At 39.5% G+C, this 13,204-nt stretch overlaps 1 protein-coding gene across 1 annotated transcript in view; it reads left to right on the plus strand.

The window, feature by feature from the left end:
- PHKA1 (phosphorylase kinase regulatory subunit alpha 1) overlaps positions 1–13,204 on the plus strand; it is a 139,718-nt gene that overhangs the window by 43,060 nt on the left and 83,454 nt on the right. The window contains 4 exon segments of the mRNA XM_047716007.1: positions 208–306; positions 1,300–1,446; positions 2,406–2,459; positions 10,302–10,424. Of these exon segments, the coding sequence (XP_047571963.1) occupies positions 208–306; positions 1,300–1,446; positions 2,406–2,459; positions 10,302–10,424 (423 nt within the window).

A 13,204-nucleotide genomic window follows, 5' to 3' on the forward strand; every position in this document is an offset into this window, starting at 1 on the left:
CAACCTCCATCTTAACTGTCTTTGGGATAATATGGTAGGCAAAGAAAAACTCAGAGGCCCCTGGAAATAAAGAATGCTATGTTGTTTTTTCTGTTCTCCTAAACATATTCAAAATGACTTCATATGCACTGATATGATACTGGGGTACAGGGAGAAGAAATCCGTAATTTTTGTGGAAAACGTACTTTCTTTCTTTGCTCTTAATAGGCAGCCCTGGAAGCCCTGGATGAACTGGACCTGTTTGGTGTGAAAGGTGGGCCCCAATCAGTTATCCATGTCCTGGCTGATGAAGTGCAGCACTGCCAGGTAAGAGAATAATGAACAACATTATAGAAAATGTTATTCTTACCCAGACTCAGAATGAGCATAGCTTTGAGAATAAAGAGACTTCAGAGTACATAATCTGATTTATTACCATGTGCCAAAAATGTTTTCTCCAATCTTCCTGTGCTAAGAATAAGCCTGATATAGCATGAACTATAACATAGATCACAGTCCTGTTCTCTCATCCATGGTTATAAAAGGATCCCGTCATAGTATGTGGAATTCTCCACTGTTGTCCTATCAAGCACCTATGGGGTCTCCTTCTTTTCTAAATACACCAAGAGAACAAGAGGTGACTTATTTTGAGAGTTCTTCTTGATAGTGGCTTTGAAACATTCTCTTGTCCCCAGTTGACTCTAGCTTTAGATGTTTGGAGATTAGACTGTTTAAGTGGTAAATATGTATCTTTAGTTTTGTTTAGGGGTACTCTTTGTATTGAAAGAGTAAGGTTCTTCTCATTGGCAAGATGTCTTTCTCCATCTTCAACCCCTGATTAGATAACAATAATGAAAATAAGCTCATCTTCTCATTTTAAAAATGTGAAATTTTCCCTGGAAAAGATAAATGTCAGCAGTGTAGAAGCTGAGCCTTCCACATCCTGCTTTCTCAGCACCTACATTTTCTCTTATCTTTACACTTCAGTGGTTGCTAATGGAGCAAGGGGATTGTGGGCAGATGAGGTATAGAGTGTTATTTATCCATTAGCAGCTGTTTCAGAATCAGGATTGGGAACCATTGAGAGCAGTATTAAGACAAGGGATGATGTACAGAAATAGCTAGTTTTCTAAGCTCTCACTTAGACGGTATTATTGAATTATTATGGAATTCACTGTTGAATATAATTGAATCATAATTATGGTAGATTTTCTCCCAAATGATCCTCTTCCACATAGATCTTTTGACTAAAGCTGTCAGTTTTATAATCCCAAGTTATTTACTAATGTGCCACTTTTGACTTCCTTTCTTCCTTTTTAGTCTATCCTTAATTCAATACTCCCCCGTGCTTCAACATCCAAAGAGGTAGATGCTAGTCTGCTTTCAGTTATTTCCTTCCCAGCCTTTGCAGTAGAGGATAGCCAGTTGGTAGAGCTCACAAAGCAAGAAATCATCACCAAGCTTCAGGTATGTCCATACATGCCCTTCTTTTCTTTAAGGCTTTGACTTAAAGGACAAATTAATATTGTTGGGAGCCTTGAGTCAGTGATTTAACCAAATGATCAGAGTTAACACCACCAGTAATAAAACATACTGATGTCGTGTACCCCTGATACAGTGCCCTGAAAAGTGCACAGCACCAGTGTGGTATCCATGCAAATAATGCCTCATCTCAGTCTAATCATGAGAAGACACCAGACAAAACCAAATTGAGGGACATTCTACAGATAACTGATGAGCTATTCAAAAGCATCAAGGTGATGAAAAACAAGGAAAGACTGAAGAACTGTCACAGGTTGGAAGAGACTAAGGAGACATGATAACTGAATCCAGTGGGATCCTGATATGGATTTTGGAACAGAATAAAAAGCCATTAGTGGAAAAACTGGCGAAATCCAAATAAGTTCTCTAGTTTGGTCAATAGTATTGTACAAAGGTTAATTTTTTAGCTTTGATAATATAGAAGGACAGTGGATGAAGGGTAATAGAGATTCTCTGTACTGTTTTTGCAACTCTTCTGTAAGTTTCAAATTATCTCAAAATTTTAAAAAAATATATGTTGTTTTTTAAAAAGCCTGTTGCTCTCTTATGAGCTCTGTGAGCAGGACAACACAGATTAGTAATTGGGCTGTTATAGACTTATACTGTGGTGGAAAGATGGAGAAGATAATATTAGAAACTCTGCTTTAGGGAAGAGCCTGTAACTTAGCCCTCATTTGAACTCACATTGATTGCTGAAATCAGTTTCTGCTGCTGGTCTCATATCAGAGGTTTTTTTTTTTAATTACATTTTTTTATTTTTTTAAATACTATATCTGTGTTGGTGATAGGTCGGCACGTGTAGCTGTTGCAAAGGATGTATTTCTGATGCATTATATGACTGCACCAACGTACATGCTTCTGACTTCTTTTCTCTGCATTCCTAGGGCCGTTATGGTTGCTGTCGCTTTCTACGAGATGGATATAAAACTCCTAAAGAGGTAGATTTCTTTTACCCAAAATGAGTCTGTGGTAGAATGGTCACTACTCTCTGCAGTCCATTCAGAGAAAATACTTGATGTATTATACGTTGGCTACCTGAACATAATTTTTTTTAAACATATAATATATTTTTATCCCCAGGGGTACAGGTCTGTGAATCGCCAGGTTTACACATTTCACAGCACTCACCATAGCATATACCCTCCCCAATGTCCATAACCCCACCCCCCCTCCCAGGCCCCCTCCCCCCATCAACCCTCAGTTTGTTTTGTGAGATTAAGAGTCACTTATGGTTTCTCTCCCTCCCAATCTCATCTTGTTTCATTTACTCTTCTCCTACCCCCTTAACCCTCCATGTTGATCTCCTCTCCCTCATATCAGGGAGATCATATGATAGTTGTCTTTCTCCAATTGACTTATTTCGCTAAGCATGATACCCTCTAGTTCCATCCACGTCATCGCAAATGGCAAGATTTCATTTCTTTTGATGGCTGCATAGTATTCCATTGTGTATATATACCACATCTTCTTTATCCATTCGTCTGTTGATGGACATCTAGGTTCTTTCCATAGTTTGGCTATTGTAGACATTGCTGCTATAAACATTCGGGTGCACGTACCCCTTCGAATCACTACGTTTGTATCTTTAGGATAAATACCCAGTAGTGCAATTGCTGGGTCATAGGGTAGTTCTATTTTCAACATTTTGAGGAACCTCCATGCTGTTTTCCAGAGTGGTTGCACCAGCTTGCATTCCCACCAGCAGTGTAGGAGGGTTCCCCTTTCTCCGCATCCTCGCCAGCATCTGTCATTTCCTGACTTGTTAATTTTAGCCATTCTGACTTGTGTGAGGTAATATCTCATTGTGGTTTTGATTTGTATTTCCTTGATGCCAAGTGATGTGGAGCACTTTTTCATGTGTCTGTTGGCCATCTGGATGTCTTCTTTGCAGAAATGTCTGTTCATATCTTCTGCCCATTTCTCGATTGGATTATTTGTTCTTTGGGTGTTGAGTTTGCTAAGTTCTTTATAGATTTTGGACACTAGCCCTTTATCTGATATGTCATTTGCAAATATCTTCTCCCATTCTGTCAGTTGTCTTTTGGTTTTGTTAACTGTTTCCTTTGCTATGCAAAAGCTTTTGATCTTGATAAAATCCCAATAGTTCATTTTTGCCTTTGCTTCCCTTGCCTTTGGCGATGTTCCTAGGAAGATGTTGCTGCAGCTGAGGTCGAAGAGGTTGCTGCCTGTGTTCTCCTCAAGGATTTTGATGGATTCCTTTCTCACACTGAGGTCCTTCATCCATTTTGAGTCTATTTTCGTGTGTGGTGTAAGGAAATGATCCAATTTCATTTTTCTGCATGTGGCTGTCCAATTTTCCCAACACCATTTATTGAAGAGGCTGTCTTTTTTCCATTGGACATTCTTTCCTGCTTTGTCGAAGATGAGTTGACCATAGAGTTGAGGGTCTATTTCTGGGCTCTCTATTCTGTTCCATTGATCTATGTGTCTGTTTTTGTGCCAGTACCATGCTGTCTTGATGATGACAGCTTTGTAATAGAGCTTGAAGTCTGGAATTGTGATGCCACCAACTTTGGCTTTCTTTTTCAATATTGCTTTGGCTATTCGAGTTCTTTTCTGGTTCCATATAAATTTTGGGATTATTTGTTCCATTTCTTTGAAAAAAATGGATGGTACTTTGATAGGAATTGCATTAAATGTGTAGCATAGACATTTTCACAATATTTGTTCTTCCAATCCAGGAGCATGGAACATTTTTCCATTTCTTTGTGTCTTCCTCAGTTTCTTTCATGAATTACTTTATAGTTTTCTGAGTATAGATTCTTAGTCTCTTTGGTTAGGTTTATTCCTAGGTATCTTATAGTTTTGGGTGCAATTGTAAATGGGATGGACTCCTTAATTTCTCTTTCTTCTGTCTTGCTGTTGGTGTAGAGAAATGCAACTGATTTCTGTGCATTGATTTTATATCCTGACACTTTACTGAATTCCTGGACAAGTTCTAGCAGTTTTGGAGTGGAGTCTTTTGGGTTTTCCACATATAGTATCATATCATCTGCGAAGAGTGATAGTTTGACTTCTTCTTTACCGATCTGGATGCCTTTAATTTCCTTTTGTTGTCTGATTGCTGAGGCTAGGACTTCTAGTACTATGTTGAATAGCAGTGGTGATAACGGACATCCCTGCCGTGTTCCTGACCTTAGCGGAAAAGCTTTCAGTATTTCTCCATTGAGAATGATATTTGCAGTGGGTTTTTCATAGATGGCTTTGATAATATTGAGGTATGTGCCCTCTATCCCTACACTTTGAAGAGTTTTGATCAGGAAGGGATGCTGTACTTTGTCAAATGCTTTTTCAGCATCTATTGAAAGTATCATATGGTCCTTGTTCTTTCTTTTATTGATGTGTTGTATCACATTGATTGATTTGCAGATGTTGAACCAACCTTGCAGCCCTGGAATAAATCCCACTTGGTCGTGGTGAAGAATCCTTTTAATGTACTGTTGAATCCTATTGGCTAGTATTTTGGTGAGAATTTTCGCATCTGTGTTCATCAAGGATATTGGTCTGTAGTCCTCTTTTTTGATGGGATCCTTGTCTGGTTTTGGGATCAAGGTGATGCTGGCCTCATAAAATGAGTTTGGAAGTTTTCCTTCCATTTCTATTTTTTGGAACAGTTTCAGGAGAATAGGAATTAGTTCTTCTTTAAATGTTTGGTAGAATTCCCCTGGGAAGCCGTCTGGCCCTGGGCTTTTGTTTGTTTGGAGATTTTTGATGACTGTTTCAATCTCCTTACTGGTTATGGGTCTGTTCAGGCTTTCTATTTCTTCCTGGTTCAGTTGTGGTAGTTTATATGTCTCTAGGAATGCATCCATTTCTTCCAGATTGTCAAATTTGCTGGCGTAGAGTTGCTCATAGTATGTTCTTATAATTGACTGTATTTCTTTAGTGTTAGTTGTGATCTCTCCTCTTTCATTCATGATTTTATTTATTTGGGTCCTTTCTCTTTTCTTTTTGATAAGTCTGGCCAGGGGTTTATCAATCTTATTAATTCTTTCAAAGAACCAGCTCCTCGTTTCGTTGATTTGTTCTATTGTTTTTTTGGTTTCTATTTCATTGATTTCTGCTCTGATCTTTATGATTTCTCTTCTCCTGCTGGGTTTAGGGTTTCTTTCTTGTTCTTTCTCCAGCTCCTTTAGGTGTAGGGTTAGGTTGTGTACCTGAGACCTTTCTTGTTTCTTGAGAAAGGCTTGTACCGCTATATATTTTCCTCTCAGGACTGCCTTTGTTCTGTCCCACAGATTCTGAACCGTTGTGTTTTCATTATCATTTGTTTCCATGAATTTTTTCAATTCTTCTTTAATTTCCTGGTTGACCCATTCATTCTTTAGAAGGATGCTCTTTAGTCTCCATGTATTTGGGTTCTTTCCAAATTTCCTCTTGTGATTGAGTTCTAGCTTCAGAGCGTTGTGGTCTGAAAATATGCAGGGAATGATCCCAATCTTCTGGTATCAGTTGAGACCTGATTTGTGACCCAAGATGTGATCTGTTCTGGAGAATGTTCCATGTGCACTAGAGAAGAATGTGTATTCTGTTGCTTTGGGATGAAATGTTCTGAATATATCTGTGATGTCCATCTGGTCCAGTATGTCATTTAAGGCCTTTATTTCCTTGTTGATCTTTTGCTTGGATGATCTGTCCATTTCAGTGAGGGGAGTGTTAAAGTCCCCTACGATTATTGTATTATTGTTGATGTGTTTCTTTGATTTTGTTATTAACTGGTTTATATAGTTGGCTGCTCCCACGTTAGGGGCATAGATATTTAAAATTGTTAGATCTTCTTGTTGGACAGTTCCTCTGAGTATGATATAGTGTCCTTCCTCATCTCTTATTATAGTCTTTGGCTTAAAATCTAATTGATCTGATATAAGGATTGCCACTCCTGCTGTCTTCTGATGTCCATTAGCATGGTAAATTCTTTTCCACCCCCTCACTTTAAATCTCGAGGTGTCTTCGGGTTTAAAATGCGTTTCTTGTAGGCAACATATAGATGGATTTTGTTTTTTTATCCATTCTGATACCCTGTGTCTTTTGATTGGGGCATTTAGCCCATTAACATTCAGGGTAACTATTGAGAGATATGATTTTAGTGTCATTGTATTGCCTGTAAGGTGACTGTTATTGTATATTGTTTCTGTTCCTTTCTGATCTACTACTTTTAGGCTCTCTCTTTGCTTAGAGGACCCCTTTCAATATTTCCTGTAGAGCTGCTTTGGTGTTTGCAAATTCTTTCAGTTTTTGTTTGTCCTGGAAGCTTTTAATCTCTCCTTCTATTTTCAATGATAGCCTAGCTGGATATAGTATTCTTAGCTGCATGTTTTTCTCGTTTAGTGCTCTGAATATATCATGCCAGCTCTTTCTGGCCTGCCATGTCTCTGTGGATAAGTCTGCTGCCAATCTAATATTTTTACCATTGTATGTTACAGACTTCTTTTCCCAGGCTGCTTTCAGGATCTTCTCTTTGTCGCTGAGACTTGTAAATTTTACTATTAGGTGACGGGGTGTGGACCTATTCTTATTGATTTTGAGGGTGGTTCTCTGAACCTCCTGGATTTTGATGCTTGTTCCCTTTGCCATATTAGGGAAATTCTCTCCAATAATTCTCTCCAATATACCTTCTGCTCCCCTCTCTCTTTCTTCTTCTTCTGGAATCCCAATTATTCTAATGTTGTTTCGTCTTATGGTGTCACTTATCTCTCGAATTCTCCCCTCGTGGTCCAGTAGCTGTTTGTCCCTCTTTTGCTCAGCTTCTTTATTCTCTGTCATTTGGTCTTCTTTATCGCTAATTGTTTCTTCTGCCTCATCTATCCTAGCAGTGAGAGCCTCTATTTTTGATTGCACCTCATTAATAGCTTTTTTAATTTCAATTTGGTTAGATTTTAGTTCTTTTATTTCTCCAGAAAGGGCTTTTATGTCTCCCGAGAGGGTTTCTTTAATATCTTCCATGCCTTTTTCGAGCCCTGCTAAATCCTTGAGAATCGTCATTCTGAACTCTAGATCTGACATATTACCAATGTCTGTATTGATTAGGTCCCTAGCCTTTGGTACTGCCTCTTGTTCTTTTTTTTGTGGTGAATTTTTCTGCCTTGTCATTTTGTCCAGATAAGAGTATATGAAGGAGCAAGTAAAATACTAGAAGGGTGGCAACAACCCCTGTAAAATATGCTTTAACCAAATCAGAAGAGATCCCAAATCATGAGGGGGGAGAAAGGGGATAAAAAGAGGTTCAGAAAGAAAAAAAAATGAAACAATTAAAAGAAGAAAATGAATAAAGAAAAAATATAAAAAGGAAAAAATATATTAGATAAACTAGTTAAAAAACTTTAAAAAAGAAAAGGGAAAAGTTTAAAAAATTTAGCAGAAGAAGAGAAAAAAATTGGAAAAGAAAAAAAAATTAACTGCAAGGCTAAAGAATCATGGGGAGAAAGCCATGAGCTCCGGCTTTGCTTTCTCTTCCTCTGGAATTCCGCTGCTCTCCTTGGTATTGAAACTGCACTCCTTGGTAGGTGAACTTGGTCCTGGCTGGATTTCTTGTTGCTCTTCTGGGGGAGGGGCCTGTTGTAGTGATTCTCAAGCGTCTTTGCCCCAGGCGGAGTTGCACTGCCCTTACCAGGGGCCGGGCTGAGTAATCCGCTCGGGTTTGCCTTCTGGAGCTTTTGTTCCCTGAGCACTTTCCGTAGAGTTCTGGAGGACAGGAAGATGGCGGCCTCCCGCTCTCCGGCCCGGAGGAGCCGAGAGCCGCGGGCCCCACTCCTCAGAGCGCCCTCAGAGAACAGCACCCAATTACTCCCTTCACCCTGCCTCCGGCCGCGCTCCGAGCTGACTGAGCCTGCGACCGGTTCAAGGTAACCCCGAGTTTAGAGCTCACTCCTCGGCTCTTCTCTGTAGCCGGCTTCCCCGTTCTAATACCTGTACTCTGTGACACTTAGACACCCCCGATCCTTCTGTGACCCTGCGGGACCTGAGGCCACGCTGACCCCGCGCGGGCTTCACCCCGGTTAAGACTCTGGAGCGATGTCCCTCAGCGGAACAGACTTTTAAAAGTCCCGATTTAGTGCTCCATTGCTCGGCCGCTTGCCGGGAGCCGGCCCCTCCCCCCGCGGTCTATCTTCCCTTCGCTTTGAATTCACTTCTCCACCAGTCCTACCTTTCAGAAAGTGGTTGATTTTCTGTTTCTAGAATTGCAGTTCTTCTCTTCGATCTCCCATTGGATTTGTAGGTGTTTGCAATCTTTAGATAAGCTATCTAGATGATCTCCCACTACCTGAAGTAGTCTCAGCCTGCTACTTCTCCGCCATCTTGACTCCTGACCTGAACATAATTTTTTTTAAAAAAGTACTCAAAAGACAAAATACTAAGCTCACTGGTGATTCTCAAAATAATCACACAATAGGATCAAAATAACTCATGTTTGCTACCTTCGTTGGGCTTAGTTGCCAAGTTTGATTTGTGAGTCTTTATGGATTAAATAAATTAGAGGAAGGTGCAGTCCGTCCACTTCTTTTTTTATTTTTATTTTTTTTAAAGATTTTATTTATTTATTTGACAGAGATCACAGAGGCAGAGAGGCAGGCAGAGAGAGGGGGAAGCAGGATCCCTGCTGAGCAGAAAGGCTGATACAGGCCTTGATCCCAGGACCCTGAGATCATGACCTGAGCTGAAGGCAGAGGCTTAACCCACTGAGCCACCCAGGTGCCCCCAGTTCTTCTACTTCTTGCAGCTGGTTGGTTTCAGGAAAGAGCTACTGATAGATGCTTAAATTAGTGGATGAAAGTTTAAGCAGAAACAGGATATTTGAATAGTCTCAAAGTATCTCCCTTCCAAATATTTCATGATTACTAAGGGGAAAAGCTTTCCTTCAATAGATCTTTCTGGCCCTTTTCCACCTTTTGTAGTTGGTTAGTTCTAAACAGTACCTGATCTTGAAAAGTTAATATCTTCTGTTCCACTAATCAGAAGTTCTCTGCAGAATTGTCAGTGGAGAAAATTATTATTAAAGGGAATGAATGGTCAAGAAGAAGCACTTCACTGGCAATGTAAACATTGTTTAAGGCTTTTTTTAATCATTGAGCTCAAACTCTTCTGGTCTACTTCCCTTCTTCCACTTTATTCTTTAGCCCTATTGATTTCTATCTCTACCAACCTATTAAAATTATGCTTCAGAATATCATCAAAATCTCCTAAGTGGTCAATCCAATAGTCTTTACCCCATCCTTATTATACTTGACTTCTCTGTAGTACAGTACTGTTACCTACCTGCCCCTCCATTTTCATGACATTCTCTTCCCATTTAGTTTATACAACACTACACTATCCTAATTCTTCGCTTTTTGTTCTTTCCTCACCATACTATGAGGGTTTACCAAGATTCTGTTCTTGGGTAATTTGTTCACTATATGCATGTACTACATCTGTAACTTGTGCTTCAAGTGTCACCTCGACGAGCATGGCTCCTGAACCCTCATCTCTTGTTGTCCTTGTAAACATTTCTATTTGTATATTCTGCTACTACCTGAAACTTAACAAATATAAAATCACAATGAATCTCACTTCTACATATACCTACCCATGGTATCATTGTTATCCCAGTTCTACTAGTTACAAGTCACATCACAAAGTACTCTCAAAGGGAGGGAGAATCTGTACATGCCCTGCCTTCTCTAAAATAATCAGAAGCAAAAAGCTGTATTGTGATACCTTTGAATTAAAGACAGATGGCTGACTTTGCAGTGATAAGATAAACTTTATTGTGTTTTTACCAGGATCCCAGTCGCCTATACTACGAACCATCTGAGCTGAAGTTATTTGAAAACATTGAGTGTGAATGGCCACTGTTCTGGACGTACTTTATCCTCGATGGGGTCTTCAGTGGCAATGCAGCACAGGTAATATGCCGGGGAAAGAGCCTTTCAGCAGAATGTTTTTAGTATGTCTTCATCTTTCAGTTAATGGCTGTGCTAACCCTGTGACCAAATGGAAGTCTTCCCTAATAGGGAAGAGACAGAGTCTTCCAGAGTCTTCTAGAGACTGATACTTGAGGGCACTAGGTTAAGAGTTGGAAGGCCTTTATGTTGCCATCATTCAGACTTGGCTTTTAACAAACATAGAGAGCAAAATGGCAAGCTCTGTCCACTTGCTTCAGTTGTTAGAGGTACTTGACTTTTCTTCCTGGCTGTATGTGTGTGTGTGTGTGGGTGTGTGTGTATATAAAATCTTGGAAATGATGTTCTGACTTTAGCCCCCACAAAAAAAATCCAAAACAATGACCCATTTCCTTGCCCCCCCCCAAATATGACCATCATCACTTTTTTGAGCTATATGAATAAAGTACTTTAGAAATCATCATCGGTGTGGTATATAATGGATATAATGGATATAATATAATACAATATACATTGTATTCCATACAATGGAATACTATGCAGCCATCAAAAGAAATGAAATCTTGGCATTTGCGACGATGTGGATGGAACTAGAGGGTATTATGCTTAGCGAAATAAGTCAATTGGAGAAAGACAACTATCGTATGATCTCCCTGATATGAGGAAGTGGAGATGCAACATGGGGGGTTGGGGAGGTAGGAAAAGAATAAATGAAACAAGATGGGATCGGGAGGGAGATAAACCGTAGGAGACTCTTAATCTCACAAAACAAACAGGGTTGCTGGGGGGAAGGGGGAAGGGAGAGGGTGGTGGGGTTATGGACATTGGGGAGGGTATGTGCTATGGTGAGTGCTGTGAAGTGTGTAAACCTGGCGATTCATAGACCTGTACCCCTGGGGCTAATAATGCATTATATGTTTATAAAAAAATTTAAAAATTATTTTAAAAAAAGGAAACCATCATTGGAAAATAGTGAGACTGGGAGATTTGATCAAGGAAGTTTAGAGTCAGGCATTCTACAAATTGGCTATGGTCTAAACTTGAACATAAATCCAACACATTTGGAAGTCACTTATACTTGGCTACATAAAACACAATTTTGTGTAATTTTAATGCTTTGGCCAATATTAACCTGTAACTGCCAATATCACTTAAATAATAGGGTTACACCAAAGTTTCATGGGCCACAAAGTGCTGTTTTACTCTAAATTCCAGTAAATTAAAAGCCCTTTTAAAGAAAGCAAATAAGTGGTAATAGAAATAACCCACCCTATTTTGATTCTACCATTTTTCTCAGTCCTTCTCAAATTCCACAGATTTTTTTATAAGACTTTTCTTCCTCAAAGAAAGATGCATTTATCAAATGTGCCTATTAAGTACAAAACACATTCAGGCTTTTTGGACTCAGGGGCGGGGGAAGAGTTGGGAAACCTGGATTCTTTTTTACTCATTTTTTTCTGCTTCCCCCTGACTCTTGTTTTTAAAAGTTTTTATTTATTTATTTGAAAAAAGAGAGAGAGCACAAGTGGGAAGGAGGGTCAGAGGGAGGGGGAGAAACAGACTCCCCAGTGAACACAGAGCCCAATGCAGGGCTCCATCCCAGGACCCTGGGATCATGATTTGAGCCTAAGGCAGAGGTTTAACTGACTGAGCCACCCAGGCACCCGATTCCCTCCTGACACTTGAGTAGCCCAAATATAGTCATTGAATTCTTTGGTTTCTCTGTATACAATGGAAATAGTTTTTCACTCTTCTTTGAAGAAGATGTCCCTAAAGTTGTTTTTTTTTTTTTAACTTCACAGCGGAAGATATACCATACGCACAAGAGACAGTCAGTTCAGCTATAATATGACATATATGTTTCTTGAAAATCACCATCTCTGCATATTTGAGAAATAAAAACTATAGGTCTCATGGGAAAATGAGGTTGGGACACAACATTTCAAAAGTTTGCCAGAAGTAAATACAAAATTATAGGAACCTGATAAACACAGCATTATAACTTTATGCACGTGAAATGGTTAAGAAATACATAAATACCACAGTAAATATGGCACTTATACCTTGAAAAAGACCTTAGGTTTGCTCACAGATAAATGTGCACCCGTGTTCCTGCCACCTCACCTGATGGGCTCCCATGCCCACCACCCTGCATGCCAGAGGAAAGGAACAAGAAAGATGGCAAAAGAGTGAGGGGAAGGAGAAAAAGAACATAGAACAGGCAGGATGAATACAAAACAAACTGAGGAGAAAGGGGAAGAAAGGAAAGAGAAGGGAAGGTACACAGAGTCATGGAGCTAGGCTGGCTGTGGGAAGGGAGCAGCTCAGGAGTGATTTTGAAGCAGTAGAAGGAGTGTTACCTGAAATCGCACAGAAAGTTCTAACACGGAATATGCGTGAGTGTGGTTCATTGTCCTCCTGAGGTGTGTGCATGTGTGTGTTTTGGGTATTCTTACTTGGGCTCAGTTCAGCTGAGCGTACTCTCATGTCAAAATCGTGCATAAGCAAATGTCCAATCCGTGTTCTGCTCAAATTGTTCCCTCTTACATCAAACACATTGGAATCAATTTGTGTTTTCAAAACAACTGTGATAGCAGAACTGTTTTTTCCACCATAAATTATAGTGTTTTTTTTTCTTTTTTGTGTTTGTTTTTGCTTTTTATGTATTACTAATCTAATCTACAACAAATTGTTAAACAAACAAACAAAAAAAATGAACTTCACTACAATAGAAGCTTATTTTAGCAGTTAAATACAGTTTTAAAAGACAGTACATGTAAAGG

Source organism: Lutra lutra, chromosome X (genome assembly GCF_902655055.1).
Source record: "Lutra lutra chromosome X, mLutLut1.2, whole genome shotgun sequence".
Taxonomy (NCBI): domain Eukaryota; kingdom Metazoa; phylum Chordata; class Mammalia; order Carnivora; family Mustelidae; genus Lutra; species Lutra lutra.